The sequence below is a fragment of the Medicago truncatula genome, chromosome 7, assembly GCF_003473485.1.
Source record: "Medicago truncatula cultivar Jemalong A17 chromosome 7, MtrunA17r5.0-ANR, whole genome shotgun sequence".
NCBI classification, from domain to species: Eukaryota; Viridiplantae; Streptophyta; class Magnoliopsida; order Fabales; family Fabaceae; genus Medicago; species Medicago truncatula.
This window is the reverse complement of record NC_053048.1, coordinates 54,472,598-54,493,514: the sequence shown is the minus strand read 5'-3', so window position 1 is coordinate 54,493,514 and position 20,917 is coordinate 54,472,598. Positions and strand designations below refer to the sequence as shown.

Below are 20,917 nucleotides of genomic sequence, written 5' to 3'. Positions count from 1 at the left end.
CTAAAAGTTGGTCTCTTATAATGAATACTACCTCCGTTCCTTTTTAATTGTTATTTTTTGATATTTTACACAAATCAAGACATTCAATAAATGTTGCATTGAACAATAATATATATTTTTACTATAATAACCTTATTTATTTAATATTTCATTTGATATATTTCTCTCCACAATAAATGAGCAAGGATAATATTGGAAAAAAAAATATTTAATGTTGCATTGAACTTCGAAAATGACAGTTAAATATGAACAAAAAATTTCTCCAAAAGTGACACTTAAAAAGAAACGAGAGAGTATATAGACAATACGAGATTCAAAGCTCACCTCATGTATTTATAATAAAATGTCTCTATCATAGTTATATGATTTTTTTTTTTGATATATACGAAATAGCAAAGCCATTATAAACTCGCACAAATAAATGGGGGTACCTGAGTTTGAACCTCGGTCATGACATCCGGCCTAACAATTTCGACATTTTACCAGTTGAGCTATGACTTTTGGATGATTTTATTAATGTATTATCCGAACCATTTGGTAGTTTGGGTGTTAGTTAGGATCGACAATGAATTGAAACAACTCTAAAATAGTTCGAAACTCGATTTTATAATTAATTCGTTTCATAAACCAAATGAATCAAACTTAAATTCAAAATTAAATTCGTCAAACAAATGAGTTGAACTTAAGTTATACATAATTCAATTTGTTTGGATTACAAACCAAACAAATTGAACTAGCAATATATATATATATTGCTAAATCAATTACACTAATTTTAAAGGATATATTAGTTTTACTTTTTTGTCTGTATTTTTTGTTACTACTTTTTTAACAATTATAAATAAAGAAATAATTAAATTCAATAGCCAAAGGTAATACAATCTGAGTAAAAAGTAAAATGAAAATGCCCTTGAAAATATTGATAGCAATTAGCATGTAAGTTTATTCAACAACTAGCAGGTTGTATGCTTGCAATTTTATTAGTCCCACATCAGAAGATTTGTTCAGGACAGGGAGCGAACTCTCTTATGAATAAATAGAGCAGCCTGCCCTGCCCTGACTCATTCATATCCATGTACTATAGAAATTCAGTCATAGTATTTTTAATTAATTGATTGATTAATAGTGTTTTTATACATTTTTTTAATGTGGTTTTTAGAAGGTTTGGGTTATTTTTGTGCATTTGATTTCATATATCGAACCGAATCGAGTTGATCATGAGTTTAAATCGAGTCGAGAAAAAGAGTTCGTGAACTCAAGTCGAGTTTTGAAACAAGCTTATTTTTATCAAGTCGAACGAAATTGAACTAAATTCGACTCGGCTGGACTCATTTCCAACCCTAATACTAATAATATAGTAGTTCACAGACTATCTTTGATTTGTTTTTAAAATAAATCAAACAAGTGCATACTGAACCGAATCAAACAAGTACATAAATTTTAAGGAGTACAAAACACTCTAGGCAGGCTCTGTATATTACTTCCAAGTGAAAACTCATATATAAGTGCGCTAGATTACCAATCTATTATTATCTATGCCCATTAATAACAAAAAAAGAAAGAAAAACTTGACAGGATGGTACATCATTGTTTTGAAACTAACGGTGGAGATCAAGGAATGACTTTACGTATGTACTTCCTCCTCCGTCCCTTAATGTAGGCATCCATTGTCTTTTGTGTGTTAATATTATGAAATTGTCCTTTGTTTGTATGTGTATTAAATTTAATATTTTATATTTCAAGACAAGATAGTGGTACTAATTAGGGTATGTTTAGGGAAAAAATAATAAATGCATTTAGTAATTTAAAAAGGAATTTACATTTAGGGACAAAAATAAAATTAAATAGATGATTAGATATAAAACGGAGGGAGTATATTATAATTTCTGGTCAAATTAAGCGACATGGTCTACCACTATTAGGTTTGTGCATAGAGTTACTTACCTTTTGAGACAGCCTAAAATTTTTCAATTCAGATGGGACATGTGGTTGGTTTGGCTTCTTGAGATTGTGTACCCATCACAGATATAACCAAAACATAGACAACAAAATTTGAGCACAATTGTGATCTGTATATATTAAAGATCATCAATGCTTCAACAAATGTTCTCAAACATTTCACCCTCTATGTGTAAAAGGTGTAAAAGCTTTCTGAGAGCAGAATCAACAAATCATGCTATCTTGCTATCATCCCAATATATATGCACGGCAAATAGCATCATCTATGTTTCATCAAATGTCGTAAAACATACCAGTTACCATCTCTATAAAAATTGTAAGGATTTGTCTAACATGTGCAATATTGCACATGTTAAAACAACTAAAAGTAGTAATTTTTTTATTGAAAATAACAATTATTTATTTAAAAGCTACACATATAATATAAAATGCATAAATTCCAAGTCAAAGTTACTACTTTAAATTTTTTAACATGTGCAAATTTGCACATGATAGAAAAACCCAAATTGTAAAAACTTCCCTAGAGTCCATCATATTATCTTGTTTTCCAATACGTATGTATGAGTATTATGGTTTGACAACTACAATAATCATTCAGCAAAGCACTATTCATATGGACAAAAAAACAAATTGAAGGGGAGGATATTGCGAGCTAAGATCCTCTCCATTTATGTCATTTTTTAGTTGTTCTATTTTGTTCCTTTTTGATTGATGTATGAACCACCGCAGTCTTACTTTTTGTGTGCTGGATTCTGGTGGGCCGGATACTTTTGATTCGAGATCGGGAGTTGGCGTCTGGCTGCATTCTTGTTTGGCTAGCATTCTCTGGTGGATCGGGGGTAAGGGGTGCCCGTCTGATTAGGTCCTGAAGTCTGATGGACCGATCGCTTTTGATTTGAGATTGGGAGTCAGTTCTTTGGCTCAAGTTTAGTTATGGGCTTTTATGGTGTTCTTTCGGTGGTCCGGAAGTTGTGAGGTGGTGGAAGCTAATTGATCTTTAGAATAGTGACTCAGTTTATGGGATGCGACTCGAGTGTTTCATTTAGAGGGGGTTATTTTGGGTTGAGTGGTGGCAATTGGTGGTTATGGATTTTGTTTTTTCAGTGGTGGTTTCGTGAAGGGGTCTGTTTTTAGGTGGTGATGATGTAGGGATTTTTTTATGGTGTTCCGCCTATATACTGCGCCTTTCATTTGTATTTTCTGTTTCACCGGTCTCTGTTCGTCTTGAGCAGAGATCTGGTTTTTAATAAAATTTGTTGATTCAAAAATAAAAAAAGGATCCCACTCAATGGTAGAACTCACACTTTTTTTGTGTGTATCTCTTTTTAAATGACATTCTCCATTTATTTTTGTAAATGGAGATGATCTTTACCCGGATATTGCATACCAAACATATAATATTAAGCTGACCGTGATATGCGTATGACTTCAATATTTTGATGGACGAGGGATGGTTTAAAAAATTTAAGGCTTATTTGATCCAATGGTCCCTCAAATAATTTCAAGTTTTCATTTTGGTCCCACAATTAATAAAACGTACTTTTTGGTCCCTCATTTTTTCTTCTGTTTGCCAAATAAATCTCGACTGTTAACTTTTAACTCTATGGTGGAACAACTTTAAAAGTGGTCCATCATAGACCTTATTAATTGTATTAATCTTAATTGTTTGATTTTTTTTTTTAAAGAAAGTGGACCCTTTGATCTTTTTCAATTTCTACCTTCATCTTCTTCCTATCATTTTCATCTTCATCGTTGACATTCATCAAAATTCCAGAAAAACCAAAAATTGAAATTGAACCAAAATCATCACAAAACACTTGCAGCTCCTAGATTTTGTGTTGCTTCCTTGCATAAAGTTTCATATAGAAGAAAAAAAACAATCATTTACCCCCAGCTAAATTCAATAATCAGTATTGGCTCCCAAACAAACACAACAAAGATTGAAACTTTAACAAACCCATTTGACTAAAAAGCTTAACCTAAATAATGGGAAACTCCAAAACCCATCATCGCTTGAAAACATAGTGAAACCCATCAATGGCACCAGCAAGAAAACCCCTTGACCCAATTCTTCCAAAATCGTTAAACCCATTAATGCCATATCTGAATTATTATCCAAAGACAAGTGCTAGTCACACCCAAAAAAAAAAAAATTACACCTCAGAATGACTAATATACCCTTTAACTAAAATAAAAATTTCAAATTAACTAAATTTACATTAACGTAAATTGAACATAAGTAAACTTAATTTACATTAACCTAAATTAAACATAAGTAAACTTAATTTACATTAATCTAGATTGAACGTAAGTAAATTGAATTTACAAACTTAATTTACATTAACCTAGATTGAACGTAAGTAAACTTAATTTACATTAAACTAGATTGAACGTAAGTAAACTGAATTTACACTAACCTCTTATATACATTCGTAAACTAAATTTACATTAACCTAAATTGAACATAAGTAAACTTAATTTACATTAACCTAGATTGAACGTAAGTAAACTGAATTTACACTAACCTAAATTGAACATACGTAAACTTGAATTTACATTAACCTACATACGTAAACTACACTAACCCCTTTTATATACATACACGTAAATTTAATTTACACTAACCTCTCACTTAAAATCAAATTGACAGGCATATCTGATACCAAAACAAACAATAAACAGATAGAAACTCATCGAAAATGAAATTCATGAAATTCACCAACCTTTATGAATATAGTACATATCAATAACAAAGATGTTGATTCAGATATTGGTTGCACATCTATGATGATTTGTGGATGAAAGGGGGTAAGGGTTCAGAATGATCATAAAAGATGGGTTTTTAAAAATTTACATGAAGAGGGCAATTTTGGTATTATTGTAAAATTTTAAATAAATTTGGGTGTAACTTGTTTTTTTTGGGGTGTGACTAGCACCAGTCTTATCCAAATCCCTAATTCCTAAATATATCTTCTCCATTCTTCAAATTCGGGTTCTAACTAAATAGAGGAAAATTCAATTGGAATTATTGTTGATATATCTGGGTTCGGGTTCTATTGAGGAAGGAATGTGTTGGATCAATAGGAACTCTGAAGAAATAGAAGAAATTGAAATTGAAATGAATGAAACCCTAAAAGAAGAAAGAATGAAGAAATATATATGATGATGAACAATAACAATAATAATAGGGAGGTAGTTGTTGTGGAAAGAAAAGGAATTCAAAACGGAAGCAATGAAATTGGATAAATGCGGCACACTTTTTCTTTTCTTCTGAATTTAATTTTTTTTCTTATTTTTTGTATGAATGTTGTTGAATATGAGGGAAGAAGATGAAGAAAAAAAATTAAGTGTTGATGATTCACCGTAAGATATAATAGACTTGTATGTTCTAACGGTCCACTTTCTTTAAAAAAAAAAATCAAACGGTTAAAATTAATAAAATTAATAAGGTCTACGATGGACCACTCTTAAGGTTGGTCTACCATAGACATTTAGAGTTAAAGTTAATAGTCGGGATTTATTTGGCAAACGAAGAAAAACTTGAGGGACCAAAATGTACGTTTTATTAATTGTGGGACCAAAATGAAAGCTTGAAATTATTTGAGGGACCACTGGATCAAATAAGCCAAAAATTAATTAGAGGGACCAAGATTCAAGATCGTATACTATAATATAAATATTTATATAAGAAAATATATTGATGTATAAGCGATAAAAAATTAGAAATTATGTTGATGTGAGCATAACTCGATATAGACAATGCATATTACTCCCTCCGTCCCGAATTTACTAGGTCAAAAGCTCATTTCACACGTATTAAGAAAAATATATAAATGAAGGAGAGAGTAAAATAGTTTTAAGTGCACTTGTTAAGTATTGGTGCATTCTCCACTATCATAAATGTAAAGTGAAATATATTGATTTGTAAATGATGAAAGTAGTAATAATTATAGTTATAAAGGGAAAAAAATGATTAATATTGTATTGAAAAGTGAAATGGCTCAATTATTTTAGACATTTTTTTTTACAAATGGCTCGATTATTTTAGGATGGAGGGAGTAATACAAAGTGAATGTGGTTCGAACCGCATACACCTTGTTCATTTATCTTAAAAAGGCTACTTAACAAAAAAACAAATTAGAAACCAGAAACTATGTCATTTTACACCTAAAAGTTGATATATTTTGAAATAATAAGATTTTCCTTTAATATGTGAGTAATTTAAAAATATTCTACAACTTATCACAAAATCAATAAATTAGTTGGGGCAACCGCCACCAATTATGAGGTAGATCCGTCATTCGATCAAATAATTTTTTTGACTCAAAATTGATTTAAACAACACTACAACCATCTTAATTGAAATAATTGATTGACTTAGTTCATTTGTCGTTTAATAAACCTCACGTTCACTAAGAATGATATATTTTGAAATAGTAAGATTTTCCTTTAATATGTGAGTAATTTAAAAATATTCTACAACTTATCACAAAATCAATAAATTAGTTGGGGCAACTGCCACCAATTATGAGGTAGATCCGTCACTCGATCAAATAATTTTTTGACTCAAAATCGATTTAAACAGCACTACAACCATCTTAATTGAAATAGTTAATTGACTTAGTTCATTTGTCGTTTAATAAACCTCACGTTCACTAAGAATGAACAAGATTTTCTTGTAATAGCTAGTAATTTCTAATTTAAATGCTAAAAGTTTAGAAAATTATATTTAATTTATCATTTGTTAAAAAATTTAAACTTTTGCAAGAGATGTCTTTTTTTTTTTGGGTTACCATGATATTTTTTCGAAGTTTTCACCACCGTTTGATAGTGACTAATTTTCGTAAGAGAATTTATGAGACACGCAAGGCGGGTTCTGCTCTTCCAACAATTTTTTTTCCCATATACATGAGGCAAAAATCGAACCCTTAACCATATGCTTAAGAGGGCAAAGTATTCTACCACTTGGACCAATCCATTGTTGGTTCCAAGAAAGATTTTTATAATGTACAATACTAAACATGACTGCAATTTTTATTTTTTTTTAAGAATACACATGAATTTACTAAAAAAACAGAGATCAAAAGTTGTGATAGAAAAAATTTAGTGGATCAAAACTTACTAAAAATTTTTAGATTGACTAAAAACAAAATTTGATATTCGATTAAAAAAAACTCATTTAACCATTTTATAAATAATAACGATTCATTTAATGCATGTTTGGAATCAACATAGCCTTAGCGAAAACTAAGTACATACAATGGCTTGAAGTATGTTTGTGCTAACTTTATAAAATTTAAATGTCATGGGTTAAATCTGAAAAATAGGACCATTTGCAAATTTCAAAAGATTATAGGCCAATTTGTGTTCTTTTTAATTTTTAGGGATGAATTAGCAATTTTGAAAATTTGATTGGGACTAATTTGAAAATCTTGAAAAAAATTATAAGAAAGAATAAATTTAAAAACCTCACCTTGTAGTTGTCATTTAATAAATTCAAAAAAAATTAACTTCAAAAAATTTAATTTTTTTTAGGGATTATTTTAAAATTTCATGAAAGTAATCATTTGAATTCCATTTGTCCAAACACATTCTTAGCCGCGTTACTGTTGTCTAAATCAAATCCTATATGTACTCGTGTCATACCACGTAATTTCCTTGTAATCAATCGTGCCACGTACTGTATTCCACGTGATGTCTTTCTTCTTCCCATTTCAACTTTCACAACAGTGCTAAGTAAACAACAACAACTCGATGTTTTGAACACAAAAATGGTGGGTCGAAGGTTCGAAGTTCTTCACAACGATTCCAATTTTGATCTCGAATACGATACCGATGATGGCTTCGAAGTTCTTCAATTCCAGCTTTACTCTCTCACTTCTGTTCCTCCCGATCAACAAAAGGTTTTCATTTTACCCAATTCATAATTCTCTTTTTTTTTTTTTTTTTTTTTTTTTTTTTTATTCTTAATTATTTATCAATTTAACAGATTTATGGAGCTGAACCTGATACTCAAATTTCAACTGATTCTGATCTTGCAACAATTTCTGATAAACTACGACTTGTCTCCATCAATGATCATCCTCAACAACCTGAAACTAACTCCAACGATTTCTTGAAATCCGACGAGGAATTGGCCAGGCTCTTGCAGGTTTTACACCATTGATTTTCTCGCTTCAATTTTTCTCAAGTTTCAACTTAGTTTTGAATTATTTGTGATTTTTTTTTGTACTTTTGTTGTCTGTGTAAATTTGTTCAGGCAGAAGAGGAAGCACTGATGTTTCAGCAGTATGTTGCTAGCGAAAATACTCAGGAATTTGAGAGTCGAGTACGACCATATGTTACTCAAGTCCTCATGGTAATTTTCATTTTATTACATTGCAACGATTAAATCATCATTGTAATAGTAGTAGAGTTAATCGGCATCTTATTCCTTCAAATTGATCCGGTTCGGTCGATTTAATCATCATGTTTGTGAAATAGCAATTTAGTCTCTTAAATTGAACAATGTTGGCCAATTTAGATTAAAAAAAATTCAAATTTATTACTACAATGTAAAGGTTCTATACTTGCCTTAATGATGCTAGAGACTATTCAAGTCAATATGTGAGTATTACATTGTTTTTTTATGGATGTTTACTGATGAGGGAATTTGTTGGAGGGACTAAATTGATTGACATTTTTTAATTTAAGGAACTGATTTGCTACTTTGTAAATTTGAGGAACTAAAACGTCCAACCAACTTTTACAATTCGAGGACCGAAATGCTGATTTACTCAATAGCAGTAGTTTCTTTTATTTGTTTTGAATGAGAAACACATGGCATTTAGTTCATGAAGCTGCATTTAGAATTTGCCAAAGTGAAATAATACTTTGACATCATAATTTTAATGTCAAATACGGTGTCATTTGATTTTTATGTGTATTTTTTAATTGTGTGCAAGTTGTAGCAATAAAAAGTAAGAGAGAACACATAGGGTGTCACATACAATGTCTTTATTTTGATGTTCAAATAACACAACTGTTTGCCAAAGTGAGGTTTCCCTATTGTCCTTGAGAAAATTAATTACATCATGATTGATTTCACATGTTGATTGTTATGTTATATCTTGCAGTATGAAGATGAAAGGCGCCAGGAAGCTGCTCGAAATACTGTTCCTGTGGAAGAGCTTGAGGAGAAAGCATTGGTTTCTTTGGCCAAAGTAAGAGCATGTAAATTTCTCTTTCAAGAGAAAATTCTAACTCCTTGTGGTCAATTATTTAATTTTTTTAGAGGATGTTCATATTGTGTTAAGTGTTAACTCTAAACTAACTAATTCCTTTTACGGTGTCTCTAACTATTCTGAAAATTCATTCACCCTGGATTTGTCTGTCTTTTTGTTGTAACAAGCTATAAATCACTAACACAAACACATACATTGGACTCGACATCGACATGCAGATACCAATAATAATTTAAGAAAATAGAATGGATTTAGTATAACTATATGTGTCGATGTTCTGTCAGACGCACCTTCAATCTGGAGTGTCGGTGCTTGTGTATGGATATCACCCTTGGCTGAGATGCTTTTGTCATTTCATAAGGATAAGCTTTTGTATGCTGCTACAATTGTTTTGTAATTGGTGTAAGCCTGATAAATATTTTCAGGAGGGGAACTTCAATCCATCAAAAATAGAACGAGATCATGCTTTCCTGCTGCAGCTGCTTTTCTGGTTCAAACAATCCTTCAGGTTTAAATTAGTTATTGTGCTTTTTTATTAATGCCCAATGAATCAAATGCATCAATGGCCAACCACTCTATAAGGACAAAATATAGAGTTATTTATAATTTAACTCAAATATGATTCACATGATATTTGTGGCTGAGCTGAGTTACATTATATTTTTCTCTCCCCCATGAAAAGCACTAACTCACCTGCACTCGCTTCTAATCATTTATCTTTCTTTCTTGTTCTCATCAAATAGATGGGTGAATTCACCATCTTGTCGTGACTGTGGCAACGACACTGTAGCCCAGGGTATGACTGCTCCACTTCCTTCTGAGACTCTTTATGGAGCTTCAAGGGTTGAACAATATCGGTATGTTGTTGAATATATGCTTTAATGTAATGTGAGATTACTTTTTGTTTTTCCTTTTACTGAGATCAGAAATGTGGGTTTGGTAATTATCAATTGAGATATATCTTATTTCTCTTATGGCATCATGCACAACCTTCATTAAGCTATACTTAGTCATCTGATCAAAAGTATAATTTATAATTAACATTTTAGTTTTATTTATATTTGAGTGTCCTGTTTTGCAAGATCAACAATCTGTTAATCATCTGAGTTTATTTCGAATTAGAACATGTCTTGGCCAGATAATCCTGTTTTTTTATGAACTAAATTATTCCCCTGTTACATACATGGTTACTAGAATTCTGACCTTTTGCTTATAAAGCATTTTCATAGGTTTCTGACATATTCACTAATCTTAGCTTCCACTATTTGCCTGACTTCCTTAATTTTCTGGTTATCAACGTTTATATTTCCACATGACAGCTGCACCATTTGCTCCAAACTGACTCGCTTCCCTCGGTATAATGATCCGAAAAAGGTATTCTACTCATGTTAAACTGCTGCTGATGCATTTTACACTTGGCCAACTGTCAAACTGACTGCTATTCCTATCACATTTGTTTTGGACACGCCCTTTATTCTCTTTCAAATTGAATTTGCAGCTTGTGGAAACAAGAGAGGGCCGCTGTGGAGAATGGGCCAATTGCTTTACGCTCTATTGTCGGGCTTTTGGCTATGAGTCACGTCTGGTTTGTAACTCAAATACTGGATGAAATTTAGTCTTTTCAGTGTGATAATCTTTCTTAGTTTTTATGCTGTAATAGAGCAGATAAAGTGCCGGTGTTCTGTATCATTAGTTGCTAGGACCTATGGTGTAGACAGGATTTTGAATCTTTGAGATACGTATTTTGTGATGATTATAACATTACAAATGCAGTACTAAAATATACAAAGAAATTTAGGTAGTGGCACAAAAACCAAAGCAATAGAGAAAGAAAGTAAAAACACAATGTGAGTATGAGAGAGAAAGTTGTCACAAAAGTTGTCAAAAAATGGTTGTTCAAATATCATTTCTCTTCTTGAAAGTAGCTTGCATTGTTATTGGAAACAATTTGCCACTTATGGTGATGATTTGACAGTGGTGTTTGTTGATTTCTGTGGGATGATGAGTGAACCAGTTTTCACTAATGAGTCCTTACAGTGTTTCTAGTAAATTTCATTTATTGTGAATTTAAAGTATTTTGAACTCTGCTTATATTCACAACCCACTATAAATGTGTTTGTCTTGTGAGGTTTTGTCACTGAATTTTAGTCGATCTCCAGATCCAAGACTTTACAGACCATGTTTGGACAGAGTGCTACTCTCAATTCCTGGGAAGGTACAATTGACACAAAAACTGCTTGTTCTTGTAATATGCTGTTAAAACTATTTCCATTTGGACAGTGTTTTGTTTTGAGCACGTTGATGATCTTACAGATGGATGCATCTTGACCCATGTGAAGCAATCTATGACAAGCCATTATTATATGAAAAAGGGTATAATTCATTTTCTAGTACACCTTTTAATTGACCTAATGAGGTAGTTGTTGTCGTTTTTAAACTTTTTAAATCTATGAAATCAGGTGGAATAAGAAATTAAATTATGCTATTGCCATAGCGAAAGATGGAACTCGTGATGTCACCAAACGATACACAAGGAAGTGGCATGAGGTAGGTTAATTTATATAATTTCTTTCCTTGTGTTTTCTTTATAATCAAGCTTTTTTCCACTTTCATAACGAATCAGGGTTCCTGAATTGGTAATAATTGATAATAAATTTTTGCACCTTTTTCAAAATTTAAGGTCCTTTCTCGACGTACTATGCTTACAGAGCCTTCTCTATCATCTGTACTCACAAATATAACCACCGAATGTCGAAGAGGCTTTACATCACAACTACTTTCAATAATTGAAGCACGTGATATGGAAGAAAACCAGCAACTTGAGAGGGGTTTGCATTCTGAAGACGACGAGTCCCTCTCGTTACCTGGAAGAAGAAGTGGGAATGAGCAATGGCGCAAATCCAGATCTGAAATTGGTTCTGATAACCTAAGTTCTTCTGCTTGCCCAATTCGATTGTGTGTAGACGAGCATGTGACTAAGATTTATAATGCATTTCGTCCTGTACTTAATCAATTTATTGAGGAAGAACTAACGAAGTCCGAAGCTGTCGAAGTACTTGGGATTACGAAAGGAATTCTCTTGGATCTTTCCAGTTCCCCTTTTAAATCAAGAAGGGCCTCCATCGATTCAGTTCTAAGCAACCCGAAATTTCAGAAACTTTTGCCGTCTTTTGATGATTTACTTGATGCTCTTTCACTGGAGAAAAAAGTGAATACGGATGGGAGGGTTGAAGTTTGTTCGGTTGGTAACCCTGTAGTAACTTCTTTAGCACTGCCTGTTGTGCTAGATGCTCTTGATGACATGGTTAACAATCTTAACAAGTGTGAAAACTATGGGAAAGATATGATCCTGTTGCCACTTCTGAAGTTAAATAGATTACATTCTGGTTCAGTCGTTTCAAGTGCTGAGGAGTTGCCTTTAGGGATTGTGAGTTTATATCTCACTTATTTTTTATGTATATCATTAATTATGATATATAGCATCAATAACTTTGTTGTTGTTTTATAAAATCAGGTAACATCAGCATTTGATGGAACTCGGATATCAAAATGGGAAGAACCAAATGGAGCAAAAGGTGTATAGTTAACCTATTAAATAACTTCTTTGCGGTTATAGAGTTTGTTTCACGTCAAATTGCAGTAGTAGGTTAAACATTGTTCTATATAATTTCTTAATAAAGTTGACATGTTTTACCTAAGTTGTTAAAGCAAGAGTTGCGCCATTTCATCTTCCACCTATTTCTACTAATTACTAATTCTATTGAGGAAATCTTCTTAATGTAAGATTTGGATTGATAATTCATGTTAACTTACTCATTCCTAGGAGTTATGCTCTGTTTGCATTCTCTGTCCTCAGGGCATAAATTAAGATTAATGAAAAGCATTCATAATCATGATATGAAAAATAATCGAGCAAGAAACCTAAGTATACTCGTTTTAAATGCTAGCATGAGTCCATCTTATTACTATTCTAAAGGCACTGACATTGATATCTTGATGTTTGTATTAATAAAAATGTTAAATATTTGACTGTGTAGGTTGTTGGATCGTGTATAGAACGTTTGAGGACAAGAAGTTTGAGCTTGTGGCATATGAATTGATGTCTGCCAATGATGCCCCAGAAAGGGATCCGATGGACTGGTAGTATGGACTTTATATTTGGTGATAAATTGTTTTATTCTTGATTCATTTTATTATAATTATTGTTAATGAGTGGATGAGGAGTAGAGATCCTCTATATATTTCTTTAAAGAAAGAAATGGACATCTCCATTATTATGATTTTGGTTTATGAAGGCCAACTTATTGTCACCAGTTTTGAGAATGTGTGTCTTAATATCCTTTATATACTCCAAAACTGTAATGGACCTATCTACTTCTTTTTAGAACTGAGAGGATCTTCACTCGTGGATGATTTACTCGTGCTTATTTGATATATTTTTCTGATTCTTTAATCTTGTAAGCTTCATTGCTCTAAATTATAGTAAGGTAATTGCTATTTTTCCAAAGACTATTAACATTGAAAATTTAGTTTGACTTTAATCTATTGTTGATTTAAAACTTCTTAAACTACTTATGAATGAGAAAGTGTCTCTCGATATTTAATTAGAAGCTTTCAATTGTTTTGAAACAGGTGGCACGATATAGTTTATTGGTGCTATAAAACTTATTAGGCTTTCAATTTAAAAATCAAATTCTTAAAAATCATATGAAATCACAGACTTGCCAAGCAAGTAGTGTGTGTTTATGACCATCCACTTTTGCTCTGCCTGTTAGCAACTATGTCTCCAATAGTGTGTTTCTTTATATTTTTTCTTTGGTGACTGTTATGTTGGTTCACTCAGCTTCTTTTCTTTGCTTTGAAATGAATTAACTTGAGTTGATATGCCACACACACACGACCTTTTTCCCAGGATTCTTGAAGGAAGCAATGATGAGGGGACCAGTTGGCAAGTTTTGGACAAGCAAACCTCTCAGTTCTTTAAAGACCGTTTTCAACGTAGAACATATATGATCAACTCAGCAAGTTTTCCATCTAATCTGTTCAGGTAATTTTTACTCGCAATATTTTTTTTATGACTTTAATAGCTATACAATGATAATATAAACAAATTTTACACAAACATCTTGATTTCATTTTATCATCTTCACCACATCTTAGTATTTCTTAAAAACTTGTTTACACCATGTCAAGATGCTAAAATATGGCTTTACGTATGTGTAAAACCTGTTTATAGTAGGAGAATATTAACTAGTGCCCCATGGGCATTGGTTAAGCGACCAGAACATGTAAGTTTTTATAAAAAAATAGTTTAATTATTACTTCATCAAAAGTAAAAACTTATATTTTCAAAGCAAAATTTCTATTTAAGGATTCCTTAACCAGTGCCCAAGGGGCACCGGTTGGTAGGTTAAAGTAATATGACTAGATGTATGTGTAAATTTGTTTAGAGTGTTGGTATCTTGGTGTTTATATAAATCCTTGCTTTATACTTTATGTAATTAGTTCAAGAAAATTATTGCATCGAGGTATTATTGCTAAACCCTGAAATGATTTTGCAGGTTCAGGTTTCTGGCAGTCAAAGACATTCAGTCTACTTCCCGGCTGCAAATTGGTAGTATTGACCTCTATGCCAAATCATTATAAAAATATAGTTAAATTGTGAGCCCAATTCAGCATTTTCTTTTTTGATGAAAAATTGAGCAATTTTTATGTCAATATGTGAATGGTAAATTTATTGTGTCGGTACCTTAAAAGGAAGCATCACCTTGAATGAACATAGTATGTTAACACATGCATCGTATTATTACATATACTGAGTAATGTCTCCAATAGAATGAAAGCAGCTTTTATGGGACTGCGTTGAATTCTAATTTGCTTTACTAGCTTGTCAGGTAATGCTGGAGTTCCAAATAATACATTGTTGTTTGATTATCTAGTTTGGTTATGTTGTACATTATCTTTTGAAGCATTTAGATTTTGCGGGTGGTATTCTATGGATTTATTTTGCAGCGAGCCACTTTTAATGTATTTGGAGAGTCTTGTAGGCTGTAGCATATACTTGACTGATGGAGAGTTCATAGGATCCAGCTTGCCAAAACCAATGGTTTGTTGCTTGTTCCTTCTAATATTGTGTTTGGTATCACTTCTACAATGATGGACGTGCATCTCTGGCCCTTTATGTTGTGAATTTTAAGAAGCTAGAAAGTCATAGCTTTTGGCGAATGTATGTTTAGAGCTGTTTTGCCATGGAAATGAACATATTATAAATAAGTGCTCGTTTGGAAACACGTCTATCCCATCCATTCGTGCGTTTAGGACAGTGCAACGTGATTTGGTGTAAAATTATTATGTTTGCTTTACATTGTGATGAATGGATTCTAGCCTCAAACGCAAGTTGAACCTGAAGCTAGTATTTCAAGCTTATGCGTCCAACCAAAATTGATTCACATTTTTACATGTGAATCAATGCTTTTATCTATAAACATGTGAACTAATGCTATGCAATTTATTGCATCAGCTGTGCATATTTATAGATGCACATATTAATATCCATTTTATATTCAAAAGCAATTTTGATCATAATTATCCAAACAAAAAATTGACAAGAATCATTTTTACTTTAAGGCTTAAATGTGGGATTAGTCCCTGCACTTTCACCCAATTTTGGCATTGGTCCTACACTTTTTTTTGTTTGGCTTTAATCCCTGCACTTTATAAAAAATTTGGTATTGGTCCCTCCGTTAACTTTCCGTTTAAAAAAAAAAAAAAAAACACACACTAAAAAACAATAATTCAGAATTAAAATAAATTAAATAAAATAATTGATTGTTAACTAGTATTATCATTATTTCATTAGAAATAGAAATTGAAAAATTAAAAAGACAATATCAGAGCTAATGAAAAAGGCGACCTTTGAGAAAGGGGAAGAAATGGATTTCTTATTCAACTTGATCTAACATTGCGATTCAAGTTTCGTTCTTGTTTCCGTTTTTGTTACTGTCTGCGATTTCGATCTTGGCCGTGATACCACCTTTGTTTTTTGTTTTGATCTGCCATTCCATCACTAATTTGTTGTTTAATGGTTCAATTTCTATTTTTTTCTGTAACTTTTTTGTTTATGCTATTTCAACTTCTGTTTATTTCTATTCTGTTAAATGGTTTAATTTCTGATGAATTTTCATGCCAACTATATGTTGAATCTGATGAAATTAGAGTTGGTGTTGATGAATTATAAATTAAAAAGAGAAGAAGGTGAAATTAGAGTTGACTGTTGATGGAGATGGGTGAAGAAAGAAGAACAGATATGGTGTTAACCATTTGATGGTAGTGGTGATGTCTCGCTTGTAGAGGATTTTGTTTTTTAATTAATTCTGAATAAGGAGAATGCTAATTATAAATCAATTATTTTATTTTATTTATTTTAATTCTGATTTTTTGTTTCTTAGTGTGCCACGTGTCGTAAAATGATTGGATCACGTGGTACTTCAATAATTTTTATTTTTTTTAACGAAAAGTTAACGGAGGGATTAATACCAAATTTTTTATAAAGTGTAGGGAAGCCAAACAAAAAAAGTGCAGGGATTAATCACACATTTAAAACTTACTTTAATATATCCAAATATAAATTAATTTTTACTCGCTCAATTTTATTAAAAATCAATCCAATCAAAATCAATTCTCGTCACCGTAGAACCAAATACACAATTACAAAAGCGAGTGAGATTTTTTTTTTAATGAAAGCTATTTGCAGGCTGTCATAGAAAAGATCTTAAAAATAGATCTAGATCTATGGTAAGTAATAGCTCAAAAAAAAGTCTTCAAAATATATCTAAATCCATGGTCAATACGGTCAAACTATTCAAAATATTTAAGTATGTCAGATTTCAGATCTTGTAAATTGTATAAAACAAAAAATTACTCAATGTCATAAAAAATTTGTCCTGTAGTGTTCTGCCTTATGTTGTACTGTTTTGTCCAATACTTGCTGTTTTGCAAACCAAACACTACCTAAAACATTCACATCCCTCAACACATTGATCTTAGAAGTACTCCTCGTTCACTTTTTAATATATAATTTTGGCTTTCGCTCACAACAATTATATGCACTATTAACTTAAAAAAAATTACATATACATTGAATATTTTTTAGGAACTAATATATTTGGAACGTCTTTTTTTTTTTGTCGAGATTCGAATCCCAAACCTTGCATATATTATGTATTGTCCTTACCAACTGAGCTCTCGGGACATATATTTGGAACCTCTAAAAATATAGTAAATATTTGGAAAAAATAAATAAAAATTGCTAATATTTAAAAATATACATATTTTCAATATATACTTCTGGGCTTTTGCTAATATTTGAAAAAATTGTGACAGCTGTGTTCGAGATAACAAGCATTTCCCATACAAATAACATAGAATTCTGCTCATCCCCCTGCACTTTTCACTCGCGCCCTGCAGCCTTGCTGAAAATGCTCATGCGTAAGTTAACTCACGTTGATTTTCTTTCAATATTTACTTTTGCTACTTTCACGCTTGCTCCAACCTCAACAAAAGTTTCAATTCCAAACAAGACATTTTTATATGGTTTCAGTTTCAACACCATCAACTTCGCCTATTGGTATGAATGTTAGAAACAATTCAGGATTTAGCTTTCACAGAACTTGAGGGAATAACACAAGCAAGTCCAAAGCGAATCAGGAATCATGAAATTCTTCAATCACCAAATCATATGAAATACAATGAAACAACAACAAATAATGAACAAAATTTCAATGAAATTTGGTGATGATAGACAAAGTAGAGATGGCTATTGTTTCATGGGAAACCAAACTGAATTCATTGCTGGTTTTGGTCAATATTCAATGGAGGAAATCGAAGGAATAAATGGGATAGAATAAATGACAAAAGTGGAGTAAATGGGATAGAATAAATCAAAGGAATAAATGACAAAGAAAGGTGAAAACAAAATCAGCGTGAGTTAAGTCACGCTGGTGTTCAGTGTGTTTTCTACCTGCGTGAGTTAAGATGCGCATACCTTAACACTTGCGTGAGTTAACTCACGCAGCTTTAGTTAAGTAACGCAGAGTTTAACACTTGCGTTACTTAACTAACGCAGAGGCATTTTTGGCAAGGCTACAGGACGCGAGCAAAAAGTGCAGGGTGAAGAGCATAATTCAATAACATATGCTCTCTAGTTTTTAGGGCTATTTGAATTTAAAAAATAGATATGTTTTTAGCCGACCACATTACAAACCTTAATAAAAGACCTTAGTGATTTGTGATACATGGCTGCAAGCATATTTGATTATTGTGCTTAGATGTATTTCAAAATATAATTGTTGTATATGCATTGCCTGGTTTGAACTATTGAGTTATTTATTAACGAGTGTAAGTGATTCTAAACTAATTGGTTGTAGATTAGAAGATTTGAAATTTACTGCTTTCAAAAAATAAAACTAAATATTTTTTTTAAACAAAATTTGTTTGTTATATGCAATAAACTTCCATGAAACTAAATTTTGTTTCCTAGTTTCAATGATAACATTAAATTTATTAGAAAGGAGAAACTGTTAGATTAAAATGTGGGTATAATTGAAAAAAAAAATCCAAAAACTCGTCAATTGAATAGAATTATTTTAATATGACACTTAAAAAAGAAGGTAGGGAGTACAAAATGATATCTTGGATAAATTTTAAATTAGTTTTATAATCTAAAAACGAAATTATAACTAACAACATGTAATAGTTAAAAATCAACGAATTATTAATAGTAAGAAATATGTATTCGTAAAGAATAGCAATATTTACAATTCTTAATTATAAGAAACTAAAATTAAAACGAGCAGTCCCCATGAGCTTAGCTCAGTTGGTAGGGACAAATGCATAATATATGCAGGGGTCGGGGTTCGAACCCTGGACACCCCACTTCTCCACATTAAATATGTGTGAGCTCCAGCCACTAGACTACCTAACCAAAAAAAAAAACGAGCAACTCAAAAGAAAAAAGAAAGTACTCAAATAAAAAAGTATTTGTTTCAAGGAAAAGTACAATAAAAAGTACTTTTGCACCTAAAAGAAAAGTAATATTCACTATCTATTTATCATATCTAGATTCGGTATTTTAACTTATCACCCATACACAAAGGATTTTGTTTCTCTAATATTTGACGACCAATCTTCTTTAAATCCACTTTGCATGTATGTTCTTCTGGATATCTATGCATTCCACAAAATACATCACCACACCGACACTTGAACCCTGTTAGTCCCACTTTTTTGTTGCAACTCTTGCACCTAGTTTTCTTCTCCTTCATGTTATCACTGTCAATGAGAGAAATAGCTGCCACAGCATCACAAATATCATTGATACTAGGGTTCTTTGAAGGACAAGAAGACGATGACTCAAGAACAATGTTTTCTTTGAGATAAACATTGTAACACTTTGAACAAAGGTTCTTGTTTGAAGGAAGACCATAGTAACCACAACCATTGGCACAAAGTGATGGAACCATGTTGTTTCACTTAGTTTTGACTGAAGAAAAAGATTAAAATAGTTGTAATTATATCGGTTAACAAACTTGGAGAAAGGGAGAGGCTTGTGGAGAAAAGATGCAAAGCTTGAAATTGTTGGATGATTGAATAGGTTGTGTGTATTTATAAGGGAAAATCGCACGATGGTTATAACAAATAATACCATATTCTAGAAACTTTTTAACGAAAAATTAGGAAAGTAATCGTTATCCAATTATATTTCAAACGGGCCAAACTTTTTGTGTATTAAAATAAAGGTGCTTATAAAATTTCATCTATATCTATACTATATATATAAAGGGAATACAAAATTTTGAATTGACTTTTTCACTTTCAGTTATACACTAAGCAAATTTTGTGTCATTCAAAAAGATAATAATTTATATTATATTTATTATATTGTTTGTGCCATTGAAAAATAATTTATATTATATTTGTTATATTGTTCGTGTCATTGAAAAAGATAAGTATAGGTTGTTACAATTTAAAATTTTAAAATATTCTTTGTCAAAAAAAAAAAATTGTAAAATATCTATACCTATATTTTATTAAAAATCAAAATATTCTTAATCTAAATCTATTTTTCACAAAAACTAATGTTCATAATTATATACATTAACACAATAAAAACTGCAAACGTGCAAACACTAGTTAATAATAATATTGTTACTACAATGAGGGATATGGGCCAAACATAATTTTGGTTGTCTATAAAATTTAAAAACTATTACGAAGGTTGTTTTGTTAATTAAGCAATTAACAAAAAAATTAATTATATTCTTCCAACATGTTAATTAATCAATTAACAAAAAAGTTAATTCAATTTTTCCAACATAATTCTATCCATTAGTGTTGTTAATTTTACTTTAATCATTACTATATTTTTTAATTCAAATTTGAATTAGAATTAGAATTAGTTAATTAGATGTGATTAGTTATGATTGATTTAAATTATTGGATAAGATTTAATTTCAAACTCAACATCTTCATCTCCGCTATATGTATTTTATTCTTGTGTTGGTGCCCAACATTCTGATCCATACCCCCTAAAAAAAAAACATTTTGATCCATACAACATTGTCGGTCTTACAACGGTCCAATAAAATTTCTCCTTTAACTTAAGTGGTACTTTCGTATCACATAAAAAAACCTATTTTAGTCCATTTTAACCACCAAACTTGAATTGCATGATTTTG

At 31.3% G+C, this 20,917-nt stretch overlaps 2 protein-coding genes across 2 annotated transcripts; one reads left to right on the top strand and one right to left on the bottom strand.

Annotated features, from left to right (window-relative positions):
- Nucleotides 1-7,616: 7,616 nt before the first annotated feature.
- Nucleotides 7,617-15,116, top strand: LOC11433336 (peptide-N(4)-(N-acetyl-beta-glucosaminyl)asparagine amidase). The gene is made up of 16 exons (XM_003626380.3): nt 7,617-7,862; nt 7,949-8,110; nt 8,219-8,317; nt 9,075-9,161; nt 9,608-9,690; nt 9,926-10,039; nt 10,502-10,556; nt 10,681-10,767; nt 11,342-11,397; nt 11,496-11,555; nt 11,642-11,729; nt 11,863-12,609; nt 12,697-12,757; nt 13,220-13,322; nt 14,095-14,229; nt 14,744-15,116. Exons 1-16 carry the CDS (start codon nt 7,731-7,733, stop codon nt 14,826-14,828), a joined length of 2,154 nt encoding a protein of 717 aa, XP_003626428.1. The 5' UTR covers nt 7,617-7,730; the 3' UTR covers nt 14,829-15,116.
- Nucleotides 15,117-19,188: 4,072 nt separating this feature from the next.
- LOC11429806 (zinc finger A20 and AN1 domain-containing stress-associated protein 12) lies at nt 19,189-19,802 on the bottom strand. Its single transcript, XM_003626378.2, has one exon. The coding sequence runs from the start codon at nt 19,700-19,702 to the stop codon at nt 19,298-19,300; it is 405 nt and encodes a 134-aa protein (XP_003626426.1). The 5' UTR covers nt 19,703-19,802; the 3' UTR covers nt 19,189-19,297.
- Between the last annotated feature and the right edge of the window lie 1,115 nt (nt 19,803-20,917).